This window comes from Ursus arctos, unplaced genomic scaffold, assembly GCF_023065955.2.
Source record: "Ursus arctos isolate Adak ecotype North America unplaced genomic scaffold, UrsArc2.0 scaffold_1, whole genome shotgun sequence".
Lineage (NCBI taxonomy): Eukaryota > Metazoa > Chordata > Mammalia > Carnivora > Ursidae > Ursus > Ursus arctos.
Window position 1 is genome coordinate 52,342,335 of NW_026622763.1, and position 17,004 is coordinate 52,359,338.

At 42.8% G+C, this 17,004-nt stretch overlaps 1 protein-coding gene across 8 annotated transcripts in view; it reads left to right on the plus strand.

Moving 5' to 3' along the window:
• Positions 1–15,486, plus strand: part of RAPGEF4 (Rap guanine nucleotide exchange factor 4) — a 273,452-nt gene extending 257,966 nt beyond the window's left edge. For all 8 annotated transcript variants that reach the window (XM_026492545.4, XM_057318641.1, XM_057318655.1 and 5 more), the window contains 4 exons: positions 402–489; positions 897–961; positions 11,260–11,314; positions 14,216–15,486. In XM_026492545.4, coding sequence (XP_026348330.2) covers positions 402–489; positions 897–961; positions 11,260–11,314; positions 14,216–14,343 — 336 coding nt within the window. In that variant the 3' untranslated portion in view covers positions 14,344–15,486. The remainder of the gene's footprint in view (positions 1–401; positions 490–896; positions 962–11,259; positions 11,315–14,215) is intronic.
• Positions 15,487–17,004: the final 1,518 nt, after the last annotated feature.

The following is a 17,004-nucleotide window of genomic DNA, read 5'->3' on the forward strand; positions in this document are numbered from 1 at the left end:
CAAGGGGCTGGCGGGGCAAGGTGGGGAGGAGCGGCTGGAGTCAGAACTCACAGGAAGGAGGTGGTGTTTGGGGGGGCGGGTCCCAGGAAGGAGGCGGTGCTTCAGGAGAGGGGTGTCTCCTGGGGGGGGGGGTTGTTTGACACATGTATTTGCTCGCAAAGGGAATCTCTCCCCTCAATCCCTGCAGGCAAAACTCCCTCTCAAGCAAAAAAGGAAACAAAAAGCAAATAATTTTCACGTCAGACGGGAAGTCGTTTTAAAACAAAAATCAATTTAACTTCATCTACCTTTCTTCGTTGAAAACCATCCGATTGGGGGGTAGCAAGTCTAGGTGTGTTAGGTGTTAGAGAGGGCGTTACATGTGTCATTAGTCATTAACCAGCATCTCTGTTTCTCTAAAGGATCCTTCTAGAAACCACAGGGCCTACAGGCTGACAGTAGCTAAGCTGGAGCCTCCTCTCATCCCCTTCATGCCTTTGCTCATTAAAGGTAATTCTAAGGAAACACATAGGTCAAGCCAGGGAGGAGTATGTGGGGAAGAAAATGAACAAGAGCTAAGCAGACTGAGCTCTTTGGAAAGAATGGTCCCATCCTTCCCCCTTCATCACCTCCTCTCCCCCTTGACTTTTCGGAAAGGGTTGGGAAGATTATCAGAAGAGCAGGGATTTGTGATTTGGAAGACATGATAGTGAAACAGAGGGTTAGTTTGGAAATTTTACTAATCTCAGGTAAAGTGCTTTCAAAAGTTAAACACCCAACATAAAAGGAACTATTATCAGCTTTTTTCAACTGCAGTGTTATGCAAATCCTCCAGCATAAGCTAATGGTGCTATTGTGGTTTCTTGGTATGACATATTTCTGTTAGTGATTAGAATGTGACTTTTATTTCTGTGCAGATATGACATTTACTCATGAGGGGAACAAGACGTTCATTGACAATCTAGTAAACTTTGAAAAAATGGTACGTACAGTATTATAACCTTAACTACAATGTTTTTTTTACATAAAATCTGCATTTGCACTAATAAAGGAAATAATTTCCATATATGCTGCCATGTTAAAAAGGTAGTTACACATAAAGGAGTATTGAAAGATTTGGTTCAAATTGGCTACCTATTTTCGTCTGTCAGTTCTCTTTTGTAAAACTGAATGGTATTGGTGCCGCAGCTCACAGCGGCAGCTAGCTTTTATGCTGTGTGCTTGGTCCTGGGCTGCCTGTTGCTAAAATGCGCGAATGTTCCAGAGTGACTTGCATGTTGTTGTTTTGTTGTAAGGTTCCTAGAGCTAGACTTCCCCGGGATGCCTTTGAGTTGTTTATCTGCTGAGCCTGACTTTAGTGCCTGTAGGTAAACGGCAGCTCCATAGCCCATCCTTCTTATGGAGTGTTCATCTACATGTATAGATAAATAAAGCTTGCCCAAGTTCAGAGAAGGAACTTGAGAATCTTCATAACTAAAAACAAATTTTTAAAGACTAACAGATGTGGAACTGGCATATATTCGGTAGTTTGCAGCTCCCCTCATCAAGAAAAAGCTGTGATCTGGCGGGAGTTACCTTGCCGTTTATTTTCTTATCTTCTGTGAAGCAATAAAGCAGGTCATGCCAAAACCTATCTTTAGCCTCATAGTGCATGTTCATGGAATGCTCCATTGTCTTCTAAATCCTCTGGCTGTGGCCTGGATGGCTGGGGTGTTACAGTGTTATCTCTGTGTGGGTAAGCATCTGCCCCGGGTTAGGGTTTGCAGGGGGGAATATGGCACTGCAGGAAAAGCTCGGGACTGGGGAGTTCAGGAGTCATGAGGCTCAATTCTCAGCTTCGTCCCTTTGTAGTGATCTCTTAACTTCTCTGTGGGTCAGTTTACCCAACAGAAAATGAGGTCCTGCCTCCTCCATCTATGTCTGGAGATTGTTCATAGGTCCAGAATATATAGTATTCCTTTAAGCCGTATACAGTGCTACAGTATTCTCAGAAAACGGTTCTTCTCATTGTTTCTTGAAATTCAGCTGGTGTACGTGACTCCAGGAGAGCTGGAAACATCCTGCAGTGATCCTGTAAGGATCACACCCTCCAGCTTTGGGAATGAGCTTAATGCAAGCCCAGTCTGGTGAAGAAGCCCAGCAATTGCTGGGGAATTGGCTTCCGTGCCTTAAGCTTGCTAGGAAAGAGCATAGGAGTCCACACTCCTCAAAGACACCCTGTGCTAGAGGGCGAATATTTCATCAGTAGTGTTCCCTCCAAGGGCAGAGTACAAGCATCTCTAATACTGTCAGCTTAATAATTCTTTGATCAAAGTAAAAAAAACATTCTTTGCTCACTTATTAGTATGGAGAATTAAACATATTTCCCTGATGTCTCAAAACCTGTTTTCCAGAAATGAAAGATTTAGCAAATAGGTAAAGAACCTTCCAGATCACTTATGCAGAAATGCAGACTAAGGGATGGCTAAGCCAGCTCTTTGACTATAAAATCTACGTGTGCACAGAGGCATAGAAGGCAGAGTTTCCTAAAGAGTTGACTGAGCTTCAGAACTTTTGATCATTAAAGTGAACGAAACAGGACAAACAAGAATAGCAAAAATATCTGTCAAGAAGAATGAAAGTTGTTTCCTCTGGGCTTTTAGATCTTGGTGTCGCATCCATAACCTTCAAAGGAAGAGTCATATCCGATGGCTGTTAAGAGAGTTCCCCTCCCCCATTTCTCCACTCCATGCCCACAGCTGTCGTGGGGAGAGACCCTTCACACCCTGCTCCTCACACCGCGCTCTCAGAGAGATTCCACTTTAACTTAAAAGCAACTGAATGGTCAAGATAGCAGTTCAGCTGTGGTAGCATAAATCTGAATTGACAATGGCTTTCGCAACCAAAGTATATTTCTTTCTAATGTGAAAGTCCAAGCGAGTGTGGTGGCTCATGAAGTGGTCACGATCCAAGGCATCTCCTCTCTTGCCATTTCTCCATCCACATGGTCCAAGATGGCAGGCCACCAAGCCATGTCAGGAAGAGGGAGAAGGTAAAGACACGCTTCTTCCCTGTAAGGATGTGACCCGGAGTGGCATTCACCATTTGGTTCACATTTGACTGGCCAGAAACTTAGTCACACGAAAGGAAAGTCAGAATATGCGGCCCTTATTTGGGGCACCCATGTGCCCCACTAAAAATTAGGGGGTTCCACTACTGTGAAAGCGAAGGGAGGAAGGACACTAAAAGAGAACTGGTAGTGCTCCACTCCACCAGCTATAAGCTTTATTTCATTTGGTAAGTCACACCATGAGGAAGTTTAATTTTACAGTTGCCTTTTTTGTGAATTCGATGTTACTGGAAAGTGACATGGGATTTCAAAAATATTTGGTTGTTTTTTAAACCTGGCTTTGGCCCGCCTAGCACTTGTTGTCAGCTTTCCAACCTTCTCTCCCCATAAACGACCCCACGCCCGTCCCCAGAGCACTACCACTGCCACTTACAGCCTCCACGAATGGCGCTACTGCCCCTGTGTGTCTTGGGGAAGGAGACATCTCTCCTTTCAGGTTGGTGTCCATGCCATTTCCCAATCATTCATCGCGAGGCCGAGGTGGTGAGCGGAGCTGGCAGCCCTGGTGGGGCTGGGAGGCCGTCTCCCCAGAGGGAGCCCCTGCCAGGGGCAGAAGTCACCACGGTAGCCAGGAACACAGATGCCTGTTCTTGGTGACAGCCTTGCACAGACACAGCGAACTACTGTGCCAGCCCTGAGTATTTTTATTTTGAACCTTTTTACCCTTGAGGTATGAAATGAGGATTAGAGAATTTATTGCATATTGGTTTTCAGGATTTATGAGTATGAACAAAAGAGAATTCACACTCTGATCCTTATGCAAAGAAAAAAAAGCAGACATTCTTTCATTTGGGGGAAACATAAAGGAGTATTCAAAAAAATGTTTGAATAAAGCCCTTTGTAGCTTTCTATGGCATACATGAATATTTATAACATTTAGGAGGTAGACTAGCAATGGATTAGAGGATAATATGCTGGCTGGCTGCCACTATCCCAGGCTGCATAAAGCATGCTGATAGCCATGGTTGCTACTGTATTAGGAGGTTGGTTCTATTTCAGACATACCCATATTTAGGTGTATTTATTTATGAACATTATTTTAAGATAGTCATTTTATTTGGAATGAGAAGCATGGGGCACGCTTCTACTCTTCTGGAAACATTAACAGAAGCTAATTCATTGAAGAGAGAGAAATGCTTTGAATCCTTTTATTTCTGTGTCACTAATTATGGCATTACGTAATTAGCAACGATATGTTTTCTATCACCAATAATATTATTACAAGATCCATGGAGAAAACACTAGACTTATATCAAGCTATGAAAAAAAGAACCTCCAAGTAAAAATTGGAATGTTCAAATACATCCAATTCTCAGAACTTTCCAACACAATAGAAATCTACAAGAGGACCTTGAAAGTTTATTTCTTTATATAGAACTCACGAACTGAGCTAAATGCAGATTTTCCAAGAGATACGTTTCAAAACAATGCAATCTGTGTTGACTGTTCAGGCAAAAGATTTTGCTAGGAAATAGAAAGAAATCCAATAAATAATCTTTGGCCTTTAGGAGATTATATACTGTTAAGGTAAAAGCATAAACACATGAAATATTAAAAGCAAAAAAAAAAAGGTATAAGAACTAGTTCACGATAGTAATAAAAGAGACGTCTGAAAGCAATATGCAAAGCAGTAACTTCACGCAGCTATATCAGGAGGAAAACAAAACCATGTTAAATACAACAACGTAATATAATCAAATCCAGACTTGTTACCCTGACACCATCCAGCCTCACCTCACACTTCATCTTCTCTGTACTCAGTCCAAGTTGGCAAGAACAACCTTCTTTCTTTTTTTTTTTTTCCTGCCTCGGGGCCTTTGCACTAGCTGTTACCTTTGCCTGAAACTGTCTCCCTGCTAGTCTTCACCTGTCTGACTCTTTCTCATCATTCAGGTCTCAGCTCATGTGTCCCCTCCCCTGAGTGGTCTTTCCTGACTACCCTTCGAACATTCTTTTATCTTCCACACCCAGCATTCTCAAACAGATAACCTTGCCCTGACAGCTGGTTTCATAATCTGAGACAACCTTTACTTGCCTCTTCATTGTCTGTCTTTCCCACTAGAATGTAAGTGTCCTAGACCAGGTATTTTGTCTCTTTTGTTCACTGATATTTCTGCAGCACCCAAAAAGGTGTCTGGCACATCATAAGTATGCAAGAAATATTTGTTGAATAAAGAATAACCCAGTCATACTCCAGTGTTGGACCTAGTGAGATAGGACAATACACTGAAGCGATTTTTTTTCCTGAAGCATTTTTAAAGGATTTTATATAGGGGCACCTGGGTGGCACAGTTGGTTAAGCATCTGCCTTCGGCTCAGGTCATGATTCCAGCATCCTAGGATCCAGTCCTGCTTCAGGCTCCCAGCTCAACTCTTTTTTTTTTTTTTTAAGATTTTATTTATTTATTTGACAGAGATAGAGACAGCCAGCGAGAGAGGGAACACAAGCAGGGGGAGCGGGAGAGGAAGAAGCAGGCTCATGGCGGAAGAGCCTGATGTGGGGCTCGATCCCATAACGCCGGGATCACGCCCTGAGCCGAAGGCAGGCGCTCAACCGCTGTGCCACCCAGGCGCCCCTCCTTCCCCCTACTCTTGTGCTCTTGCTTACTCACTCTCTTTCTCTCTCCCTCTCAAATAAATTAAAATCGTTAAAAAAAAAATAAAGGATTTTGTATAACAAAGATTTAATCCAAAAGTGTTTTCTATTTTATTAGAAAATTTGATTAAGCAGAATGTCCCAGGCATTTTGCATTACTGATAGTTTATGCAAGATGATGCCCTTAGCCTTCTGTTCCAGATTGGACATTATTCTGTCTCCCCTGCTCTCTGCGGTGCTGTGTCTGCCCTTCATTCTCCTTTCCTGAACGCAGAGATGCACAGTACTCTGCATGTGCCTCAACAGGCACTGAGCCACCGTGTCCCGTGCCGGTGAGATGTACAATGGACCACAAGCATCACGCTCATTACATGTGTGTATCTGTAGGTCACACACCTCCTGGATATTGAAGATCCCTAGCCAGGGGACAGGGCTCAGGGTTCTTTCTCAGTGATGCATATAGTGGAGGCTGGCTGAGCTCCTGGACCTTTTTGTCTTTTATCTCTGGTCTTTACCGCGCACTTAATTCTGCTTGGTTGCTATCATGGGCACAATCTTTGTACGTGAGAGGCTATATATATTTCTAGGTCTTGTGGGAAGAAATTCCTGTCCTAAATATGTGAGGATCTGAATAAAAGAATCAGGTGATGTAGGTGTGGTTTTACACATGCTCAGCAAGGAATAATTGACTGAGATTCTTTATTTGATAAGCGTACAGATGGGGCCAGAGTCAAATCAGTCAGGGCAGAAATAAGAAAAGAGGCAATGTGGGAAACATTAAGAACACGGTCGGCAAAGATCTCAAAGGGCAAGAGAAGGAAAGACGAAAACTGTTCAGGGTAAGCATTTAGAAGAGGCCTGAAGTCCAGGAGCAGCTTCTCAAAGGACTCAAAGCAGAAAGGCAGCCTGGCCCCAGAAGAGGGAGGCTGTTCTGGCGGCTGTCTGTGTGGGAGGAAGCTCAAGAAAGTGTAACGGGGCAAGAGGGCATTGCCTGCAGGGCCTGCTGGTCTGAACATGAAAGTCTGCTCCTCTCCCGGGACAGGAGGGCTAAGGTAAAGCCTGGATGGGGGGACAGGATTCAGTACAAAGGTGGCCGGAGAAGCTGGAGACGGCTGTAAAGGCCTGCTAGGCTATCGGCTTATCTGGATAGGCGTGAAAGGGTAAGCTGGCCAGCCCACTCCTGCGGGCAGGGTGCCACAGAAAGGTAAACAGGGAGGCCCAGGCCCAAGGGCCCAGTCTGAGAAGCCGCCCCTCGGACCCTTCGCTGGGTTCAAGGGGAATTACTTATGTCGGAGCTGGAGGGAAATTTGTGTTTGGGACTGTAGCCTGAGGCTTCTTGCCTGCGCCAGGCTGAAGTGCAGACAGCTCCTTCCTGTGGACAGCCTCTTTGTACTGGTCATTCTCTAAGCCGGCCCCAAGAAGGACATTTGCTTCCGCGTCGCTCTGTTTTCAGCTAAAGAAATAAATACATGAGGGTAGGTACAGAGTCCTTCATTTGCTACCTCCTTTTTTCTTCCTGAGCCTCCCTCCATGAGTTCATGTCCTGAGGGAGGTTCACCAGCCTTCATTTGGGCCCATCTCCCAGCCGTAGGTGAAGAACCGCATGAACATGTTAATTTGTGCACATAACCTCTGAAGACCTAGACCTAGAATGGGTCTCCGGAAAAACGGTGGCTGTGTGTGATTTAAAACCTTTTCCGAGGTTCTGACTGCGGACTGCTTTCTCGGTGACAGCCCTTGCGGGCCAGCTGCTGGGTAGACTCTTAGGTGGTGATTCCCAGCGGGGGGCGGGGGCCCATGGAAATCAGTTCCGGTGTGGAGAGTGGCGTTCACACTGCCCACCTACACTGGTTCAGAGCGCCTTCTAAAGGAGCGTGTTCTCCTCACTCTGCCCCCACATTACACACTGCTGTTCTCAGAAGCCAGTTGCTAAAGGGAGTGTGTCATAAACCTCAGGTTTGCTGAGATGGGAAAAAAGATGAGAAGCTTTGCCTTGGAGTAATCGAGTATTTTCCCACCGGCCCCGCATCATAGCAAAGCCGCCTGGCCTGCTCCAGGCAGGCCAACCGGCTCCGGCAGGATGGTGAAACCTAGGGTATCTATCATCTTTGGCTTCATCCCTGCTGTGGCAGTTGGATAACAAAGCCTGTGTCTCTTTAACCTTCGCTTCTGCCAACCTTAACTGAGAACACCAGTGAATAAATGCTGTCTGCCGTCAAAAACAACATGTAAGGCTTAAGTCTGCGGAAGGATTGACTCTAACTAGATAAATGCAAAATCCTGCACTCTGGTCCAAGAAAGCAACTGCACATCGACGGACAGGGAGGCTGCGTCCAAATAGCCACTCAGTTCTCACTGAGATAGGCTCCCAGGTTTGATTCACTCGTGGTTCAACAGACGTCAGCAGTGTGACTTTTTGTACATTGTGGACTCAGACGTGTAGCATCATATAGACCAAGGAAGGAAAATAATCACTCCTCTCTACTCCGATTTGCTTAGTCTAGGGCACCATGCTAGAGACTGCCTTAAAGAGACCCAAAACTGTCAAATTGTTCAAAACTGAAAAATTGTTAAAGAAATTGTCAATATTTAGATGGAACCAGAAAAGACTCGGGGCATGGGAATGTCCACAATGGTTGTCTTCAAGTGTTTGAAGAACTGTCCTGATAAGAAGGAACTAAATGTGTTTGTTGTGGATCCAGAGCTCACAACTAGGATCAGTGGGCAAAAAGCAAAGGGAGACCGGCTTTGACTCAGAATGATAAAGAAATTTCTAATAGTCAGAGATGTCTAAAAATGAAAGGGGCTGTCCTTGGCAGGAATGAGTAGCTCTCAGTGGATGTATCCAAACAGGGGGAAGCTACTGTTGGTAGGCAGGCTATAAAAGGCATTATGCACCTTGCAGACACTTGAAGAGGGGGACCGCGGAAGCCTCTTTCAGCAACCCAGGGGAGTGCCTTGTAGGTGCCGTTGTGAGCAGGTTATGGCAGGTGTCAGTGGGTGCAAAAGTGGGTGGAGTTAAAGTATCCAGTTAACCCTTCTTTGGCCTTGTGAAAGCATTTCGTAAGCATGTGTCCCCTAGCAATGCCAGTGGGGTTCACACACGCTGTGGCACTGTGGCAGGGGTTACGTGGAGCAGTGTGACCATGCAGATCTCACAAAAGAAAACAATGGGCCTCGTCGCAAAGCCAGATTTGGATCTCGAAGTTAAACTGAAGTTATCTTTGAGTACAATTAAAAAGGATACGTCAAAATTAAAACCATTGTTGAAATTAATCAAAGATTTAGAAAGGTAGAATGAACTCCAGAGCTGGAAATTACTGATTTAAACAATTGTTCTCACATTTTAAACCACATAATGAGCTAAAAATTATGAAGCCTCAGAGTATAGCTGTAAAGAGTAGTCTAAAACCAAAGTCAGAATGAAATGTTTTAGCTTTCAAAACTAAAAAGCAGAACAATTACTCCCTGCAAAATGGTATAGGAAGAGGTTTCTGACCCCTGCTAATTGTTTTATTATTCTTCAGAAGGGGCTCACTGGCAGCATTTCCCGGGGTTTTCAGTAATTACACTCCATTCAATATCTGAAGAATTACAATAATTCTACACGGAATATACTTGTGCCCTTCGGATGCAAAGCCTAGAGAAGTGAAAAAACAACTTAAAGTAAATTAGCAGGAAAATTATCATGGTTCCTGTTTATTTCAGGCTCCATATATCAGAGGCTAATTATACATTGTATGCTATGTTTTCCTGGAGGTATTTGTAATATATTTCTCATGCTGACATACTGGTTTTTAGGACCCTTTATAAAAACGAAGTTCAAACTTTTCCGATTGCTTCTTTGTGTACGAGAAATTATCCAGTGTAGACACATGTCACGTAATGCTTCCAGAGTTCTCAAAGCAGTAGTATTCAGCAGGGTATCATCGGTGTTCACATGTACATACTTGCGAAGCTTCGACTCTTCTATGAAGCTTTTTCGAAGTCATTTTCTTTTTTTTTTTTTTTTTTAAGATTTTATTTATTTATTTGACAGAGAGAGAGACAGCCAGCGAGAGAGGGAACACAAGCAGGGGGAGTGGGAGAGGAAGAAGCGGGCTCCCAGCGGAGGAGCCTGATGTGGGGCTCCATCCCAGAACTCTGGGGTCACGCCCTGAGCCGAAGGCAGAAGCTTAACGACTGAGCCACCCAGGTGCCCCTTGAAGTCATTTTCTATACTTTGGCAAGCCAAGGGTCCATGAGAGAAGAAAGCAAGGACTGGAATTACATAGCCACTCAGAGATAAGAAAATCTCTTTTCCTGGCTGGAGCCTTATCAATTTTCTGCTAGTGTTAGAATTAATCCATCATCTCTGTGAGACCCCTTTAGAGTCTGAGCAGCAAAGGTGTCCTGAGACAATACACAGAGCCTGGGGGTCCCAGCTACTGTTAGGATATCCTGAGCAAGAAATGTACATCCTGGCTGAGAAATGGTGGGTGGGTCTCACCGATGTTTTTCCTCATGTTTCTATCCTTCCTACTTTTTACTCCTTTCTTCTTTCGTCTTAAACTAAGTTGAGTACAGTTTTAAAAAACTCCCTTATAAGTCTTTTTGGCAACCAAAACATTACCAAGAAACTAAGAGGATCACTTAATGACAAAATTAACAAAGGTTAAATAAATTATGATCTGTCCATAAGATTGAATACCAACTCATTTTTTAAATGTTTTAAAATGCAAATGACATGGAAAACAGTCACAATACCATGTGAAAAAATTTCTATCAAAACAGAAAGATGCGTATAAAATATGACTTCAGTTGTCTGAAAAAGATGCTTTCACACATTTATTTTTAAAGCATTAGAAGGAAATGTACCAAAATATTAATGAAGTGACTCTGTGAAGTGATATTCTAAGTGATTTTTACTTTGCTCTTAACATTTTCTGCATTTTCCCATTTTCTAAAATGTACACGTGTTAGCGTGACAATCAGAAAGGAAGAAAAATGAAGGACGGAGGGAGGAAATCAAATAACAAAGATTAACATTAAAACAGATTTCTGCTGCAGGTTAGAAGGGTCGGTAATACCCAGTGTTTACAAAAATGTATAGGTAACGTAGTTTGATTGCATTCAGTCGGTAGAATCTAATACCTCGTTACAGAGTCCTGTTTACTGGGAGGAACTTGACGAGCTAACCCTTCTCCAAATCTCGGAGAGTTACAAATTCTCTGACCAAAGTGCACAGTGACCTCCAGAAGGGGTGGTGAAAACTAGTCCCGAGGGGTAAGATACTGTCTCAGAAACAACAGACTGATTTTTATATCAGAGGCACAAGCAAACAGTTGGAGTAAAATTATGCCATGAGTATTCCTCATCTGAGAAGCGCCTTGTCTGTGTGACCGTGGGTGCCTCTTTCAAGTAATTAAACCGGTTATACATCAACCAGTTGCCTCCAGATAGTCAATGTCTCAGAACAGGCCGTTTTTCATGGTCACAGGTATTACTGAAATATACAATGGTTTGTTTTCCTTTATGGATTATACCCAAAGCTTACCTGCATTTCACTCTTTCTTTTTTTCTTTGTTCTTTTCAGCGCATGATTGCAAATACTGCCAGAACAGTGAGATACTGCAGGAGCCAAGCCTTCAGTAAGTTAAATGCCGCTGTGTGCTATAATCTAGATCTGGGTGACTGAGTCCTTTTTAATGAGGCTATGGAGACATTCTAGAAGTCTGGACAATATTTGATTGTGTCAGGGACAGTTTGGACCATGAATTCCCATGGGATAGGGGCCTTGGGTTGAAGGATTTTCTAGTTGTAAAACTAGAAACTAACCATAGGAATATTATTTTATGAATGGACTTAAAGAGAATAATGTGCTCTTTCTAGTGTGGCTAGAGACAGCTAAGACACGAATGCCAGCAAACCCGCCTCAAACCAACTCTCTTTATGACTCACTGCTTGATGTTGAGAAACTCACATCAATTCCTGATGACTCAGTTCTGTCGTTCATAAACCGGGAAAGATAATATTGTCTCTTGGGGTGTTGCAAGAATGCATTAATGTGTATAACACATTTGCAAATGCCCCATAGCAGGAATTCATATTATATTTCTAGTATTCCCAGGTGAATTTAAGATGTTCTTCCTAAATCTGAACATATAGCACAGTAACTGGTACCATACAATGCTTTAATGTAAAACTATTACTAATAATAAATAGCAATCTTAAATTAGTAGGGATTAAGTTGCATCACAGCACCAGATCATCGTGCCAGACCAGTGCTACCATCTCCTGGGCTGGGAGTCAGAAGGTGGCCCCTATAAAGTTCTTTGCTAAATTCATTGTATGAGTCACTTGAAGTCATTTGGCTTATTAAGCCAACGTGATAATTTGAGATGGACGTGACTGTGGGGCTACCAGTAACACCCCCCCCCCCAAGTAAAGCTTGTGCTAAGAGACTAAAAGTTTCTCAACTTACGGATCAGAGCTATCTTTACCCTTCCTAGCCCAGGACTGGCCCAAAGTGAGGGTTTACTAACAGATGATGCCAGACCTGCTAAATGTTCATTTGTTAATGTACAAAGGGGAAAACCTAGGAAAAATAATCTTTACTTGGGGAGCAAGTAGACCTTTAAAATTTTTATTCAAATGACCGTCCCTCCTCTTCCTTCTAAAGTGAGAATAGTCTTGTGCATTGTCAACTATTGCTATGTGAATTCTAGAAGAAATGGAGTGTCTCACATTTCTTCACCTAGTAATTTACTGTCTGTGTGAGGACATGGTCTTCAAGCCGTTATACAAGTGAATATGAGACTAGCTAAGTGACGTCAGTCTACAACAAGGCCCATGAGTCCAGGGCCCTTCAGGGGGTCCAGGAAATTCCTGAAATTAAACACAAATTTTTCGTGCCTGAGAGGGTTTGTAGCCTTGAGAAGGTTCTCAATGAGCTCTAAGAGCAGAAGAACTGCCACAGACTCTGTTTTGTTCCCTGAGCCTCTTTGGAAGTAAATCCTACATTCTCCTCCATCTTCTAGAGAAGTTGGCGGGGGTGGGATGGGGAATTATATATCTATACATAAAATACCCACTGCATTTGTTGAATTTATCAGTAACTGCGGGTAAACAGCAGCTGCTCAGTGCTGAAGTCAACGGTCTATAGATAAAGCTATAGGAATAGATTCGTAAACATTGTGGGGATATGTACAATGTCATTACAGTGTATTGTACATGCAGAGTACGCTGCCAGGGAAAAGCGAGGAATTAAACACTGGGGCATTATTTATATGTGATAATTATACTGATGAGTTTCTTCTTAGAGTGAGTAGGGGCCTTTGTATCTTCCCTCTGCTTTTCTGTGTTCAGACCTGCACCACTACCCTCCACCCCTGATGCAGATGGCATCCCAACTGTCTTTGGGAGTGATGCGCGGATCTAAGCAGAGCAAACGGACTGCAGAAGGCAGCGTGTCAGGAGGGGAAGACCCCCGGCCGGGAGTCTAGACTCCAGCTCGGCCACTCCCAGTGCGCTGCTAGATGAGAGCCCCGCGCTGGCGATCCGTGGGGCAGAGGTGGCCCATGGCCCACAGCACAGGTGCTGGGTCTAAACAGAGCGTTTCCCCCCTCTTGTTTGAAAGTAATGTCACTGTTAAGAAATGGAGAGAATTTCCAGGAAAGAAATCCAGATCTCTCGTGTCTCTAGAAAAGTAGGACGATCTGGCAACTCGGGGTGCAGATTGCCATGTGGCCGCAGCCTGCGGGAGCTGAGGGTCACTTCCAAAGGGAGCCGTGTTACCAGTTCACCACTGCCAGATTTGGCCTTCCTCGTCCACGTAGATTCTCTGCGGAGGGCTCTGGGCGCTTGATCCTTCTTTCAGCCCGGCTTTCGGGGAATCTGTTCACTTCAGTTCGCTCCCGTGCTCACATGCGTTGGGGAGTCTAGGCGAGAAAAGAACAGTAACTGGGATTTCTGAACAAGTCGAATCAGGGAATCGAAGGTCTGGCAGAAGTTCTGACTTCAGCCCGCGTGCACAGCCCGGAAAGTGCACACGGCTGCGGGACTGCTGTGTGCCGGCCGGAGGAGCGAGGAGCGGCGGGCTTGCTCGGCTCACCGGCTTGTTGCAGTTCAGCCCGGCTGTTAAGTGCTTTGGTTGGGAGCTAAAGAAAACTGTCTTTGGCCCCTAGTCCTCATCTGTATCAAAGGGGGCAGAGAGCTGAGTGTGAGACACAGGTGGGTGGAAAAAGGAAGCAGTTTTGATGTATAACCAGGGGCTATCAAGGGATGCTTTCTCTTTTATTTGGTGCCATTTTTTTTTTTACAACATGCAATACAAAGGAAAATGATCAAAATAGGTGATTCCAGGGGAAAAAAGGGTGGGAGAGAGGAGATGGAATATCCAAGTGGAAATATTTCAATGAATATGGTACGTTGAAAGGTTGCAGTGGAACCTTGGAATCCATGATAAATGTAATAAGTAATTGGAGAAAATAAAGCTGTATCTTATATGCATATATTACGCGATGCCAATTTGCTCTTTTCTCCTTCAACAGATCCTGATGCGGCTCAAGCTAATAAGAACCATCAGGATGTCCGGAGTTATGTACGGCAATTAAATGTGATTGACAACCAGAGAACTTTATCACAGATGTCACACAGATTAGAGCCTCGTCGACCATAGACATTTAAAGTGCCCAGAACAATGGTTTGCCTCCAGTCCACAGTTTTTCAAAAATGCCATTTACGCTACTACTGACTGTCTTGTCACTAGAAAATTCTACAAAACAAGCAGAAACGCACCCTGAGACATCTCAGGGCCGCGGCTTACCAGCGTCCTGACAAGAGAAGAAATTCTTTGCATAAAGTGTTCACACTCTAGCTTAGGACTCTCCAATTTGTAGTCACCCTATTTTATTTCCAGTTGTGCCATCCTCTTTGCTGAAACATAAATTAAGCCCCACATGAAGAGTTTGGTAGAAACACCATTGTCAAGAGACATAGCAAGCCCCTGACGGTTTTTCTCAGAGAACTGGCGGGATGAGATCCGCTTCGAACAGGGGTTACTTGGCTACAGCTGTGGTGGTCTAGTTTCGCAGTTTTTATCTCAACGCTTTGATTTGGAGCACGGGGTTTTGGAAGGTGTTGAGGAATCATGTAAATCCAAATCATAAGCTGTATTCTAGCATCTTCATAGTCTTACCTCTGAAGGAGTTAAGCCCCACCGCATTACTATAAAACATTATGGCTATTTATGTAATTTAGGGAGGACTGGTCTGTAATTTCTGAATGATATATAGAATAATATTTATGTTTACAATGTAACTTTTTTAAACTTACAAATCAGGATTACATACATAAGAATTCCACTAAGAAACTCCAAGGTTCTAAAAATTGCCAGCGTTAAGATAAAAAAAAAAAAAAGAATATTTCAAAAGAGCACAATATACACAAAACATTTTTCAAAATTATTTTCCTGGGCATTAAAAAACCTTTACTATTGGCTAATTATTGTTACTGATTTAAAAAAAAACACATATTTTCTGGACTTAAATGTTATTACAAATATCTTAATTTTCAGCAATTGTTTTGCACTTTCAAATAGATTGTAAATAGTTCACTCAATCAATGGTATAGTTATTTATTTGCTATATAATAGATATTGTGCCAAATGATTACTTTTTATTTATTTTATTTAGTATGTAATTTTGGAGTACATTTTTTCCTCTTTTCACAATTAGGCTACATTTAATGTGTAGGAATTGTATGTATATCTTCTGTAAATAACAGCTGGTATCTTCATTAAATATAATTGTTGACAAGAAAAGGTCGTGTTGTTCTCAATTCCTATAATATGGGTGCGGTAACTTTTTGGTGTGGTGGGGTCCTGCATTTTTAATTGAATTAAAATTCACATACTATAAAAATCACCCTTTTATAGTGCAAAATGCCGTGGTTTTTAGTATATTCACAAGGTTGCTCAACCATCATCACTAATTCCAGAACATTCTCCTCATTCCTAAGAGAAACCCCATATTCATTAGCAGACGCGCCTCATTCTCCTCTCCCCCCAGTCTCTGGAAATCACTATCTGCCTTCTGTCTCTGTGGATTTACCTATTCCGGACATTTTGTATAAATGGAATTATATAATACGTAGCCTTATATGTCTGATTTCTTTCCCTTGGTGTAACATTTTCAAGATTTGTCCATGTTCTATCAGGTATCAGTACTTCATTTCTTTTTACGGCTGAATAATAATTGATGATGTGGTTATAGCGCTTGTTTGTCAGCTGACAAGACACTTGGGATGTTCCACTTTGGTTATTAGCAGCTAGGAAAAGGCACGATTTTAGAACGGCCTGGTATGGGGCCTCAGACCATTTCTCAGTGATTTAAGCACTTAGTAAATATTTGATGAAGAGATTTCTAAAATTCTTTAAAGTCCAAATACGTCTCTCTTTTTTCATGTTAGCATTTTCCAGAGTGTGTTCCAGGCTATACTAGTCTCACAAGCTCACAAACTATTCCTCCAAAAACAGACACACAACTGCAAAGCAAAAAACGAAACCAAGATGGTATCTTCACATGAATTTGGGGGCCACTGCATAATATACATCCCATTCTTAGAAATTATTCCCAATATTCATTAACATATTAAAGGCTCTGAGAAGTCCCACTGCCATCCCTCCTAACATCCCACAGCGGAAGCTCACTTTGAGAAATGCTAAAGCAGGCAAATGCCTTTCTGTGTTCATTCATGTCACAGTGTAAGGTCCCCAGGGGTGTTGTTCTATGCAGTGTTATCCCTCCCACCTAGTGGAGCATAATGCCTGGAATGTACTAGAGAGTTGCAAAAAAAAAAAGTCACCGAATAAATTTTTTTGAAGCCATTATTTTTCAGCATTTCACTATCTCATAGGTCTCAGTTTTGGCTGCAAATTTTCACCATTATATAGTTTTCCTTTTCTAGATAATTTTGAAAGCTGAGAAATGAAGCTGATAGCCCATGCCTTCGGCATTCTTGCTCTCGTTTACTCTTCTTTATTCCTACCTTACTTAAAAGCTGGTATCCTATGTCTGACAGCCTCTTTCCCCCAATTTCATGGTGACTGACATCTTTTGACCTTTTAATTCAGTTTTCGACATTGTTCACAATTAATACATATCGCCTTACTCTTCCAAATGAGAATAAGGTAGCAATGGCAAAGTAAAAGAATTCACACTCTAAAAATGGATAGTAGTAGCCAGGCAACCTTTCCTAAAGCAGGAGATGCAGTTAATATTTTAAAACTTGCAATACAAGCCAAAAGAAAATGAGAGGCCTACAGGGTCACAAGAAGGAT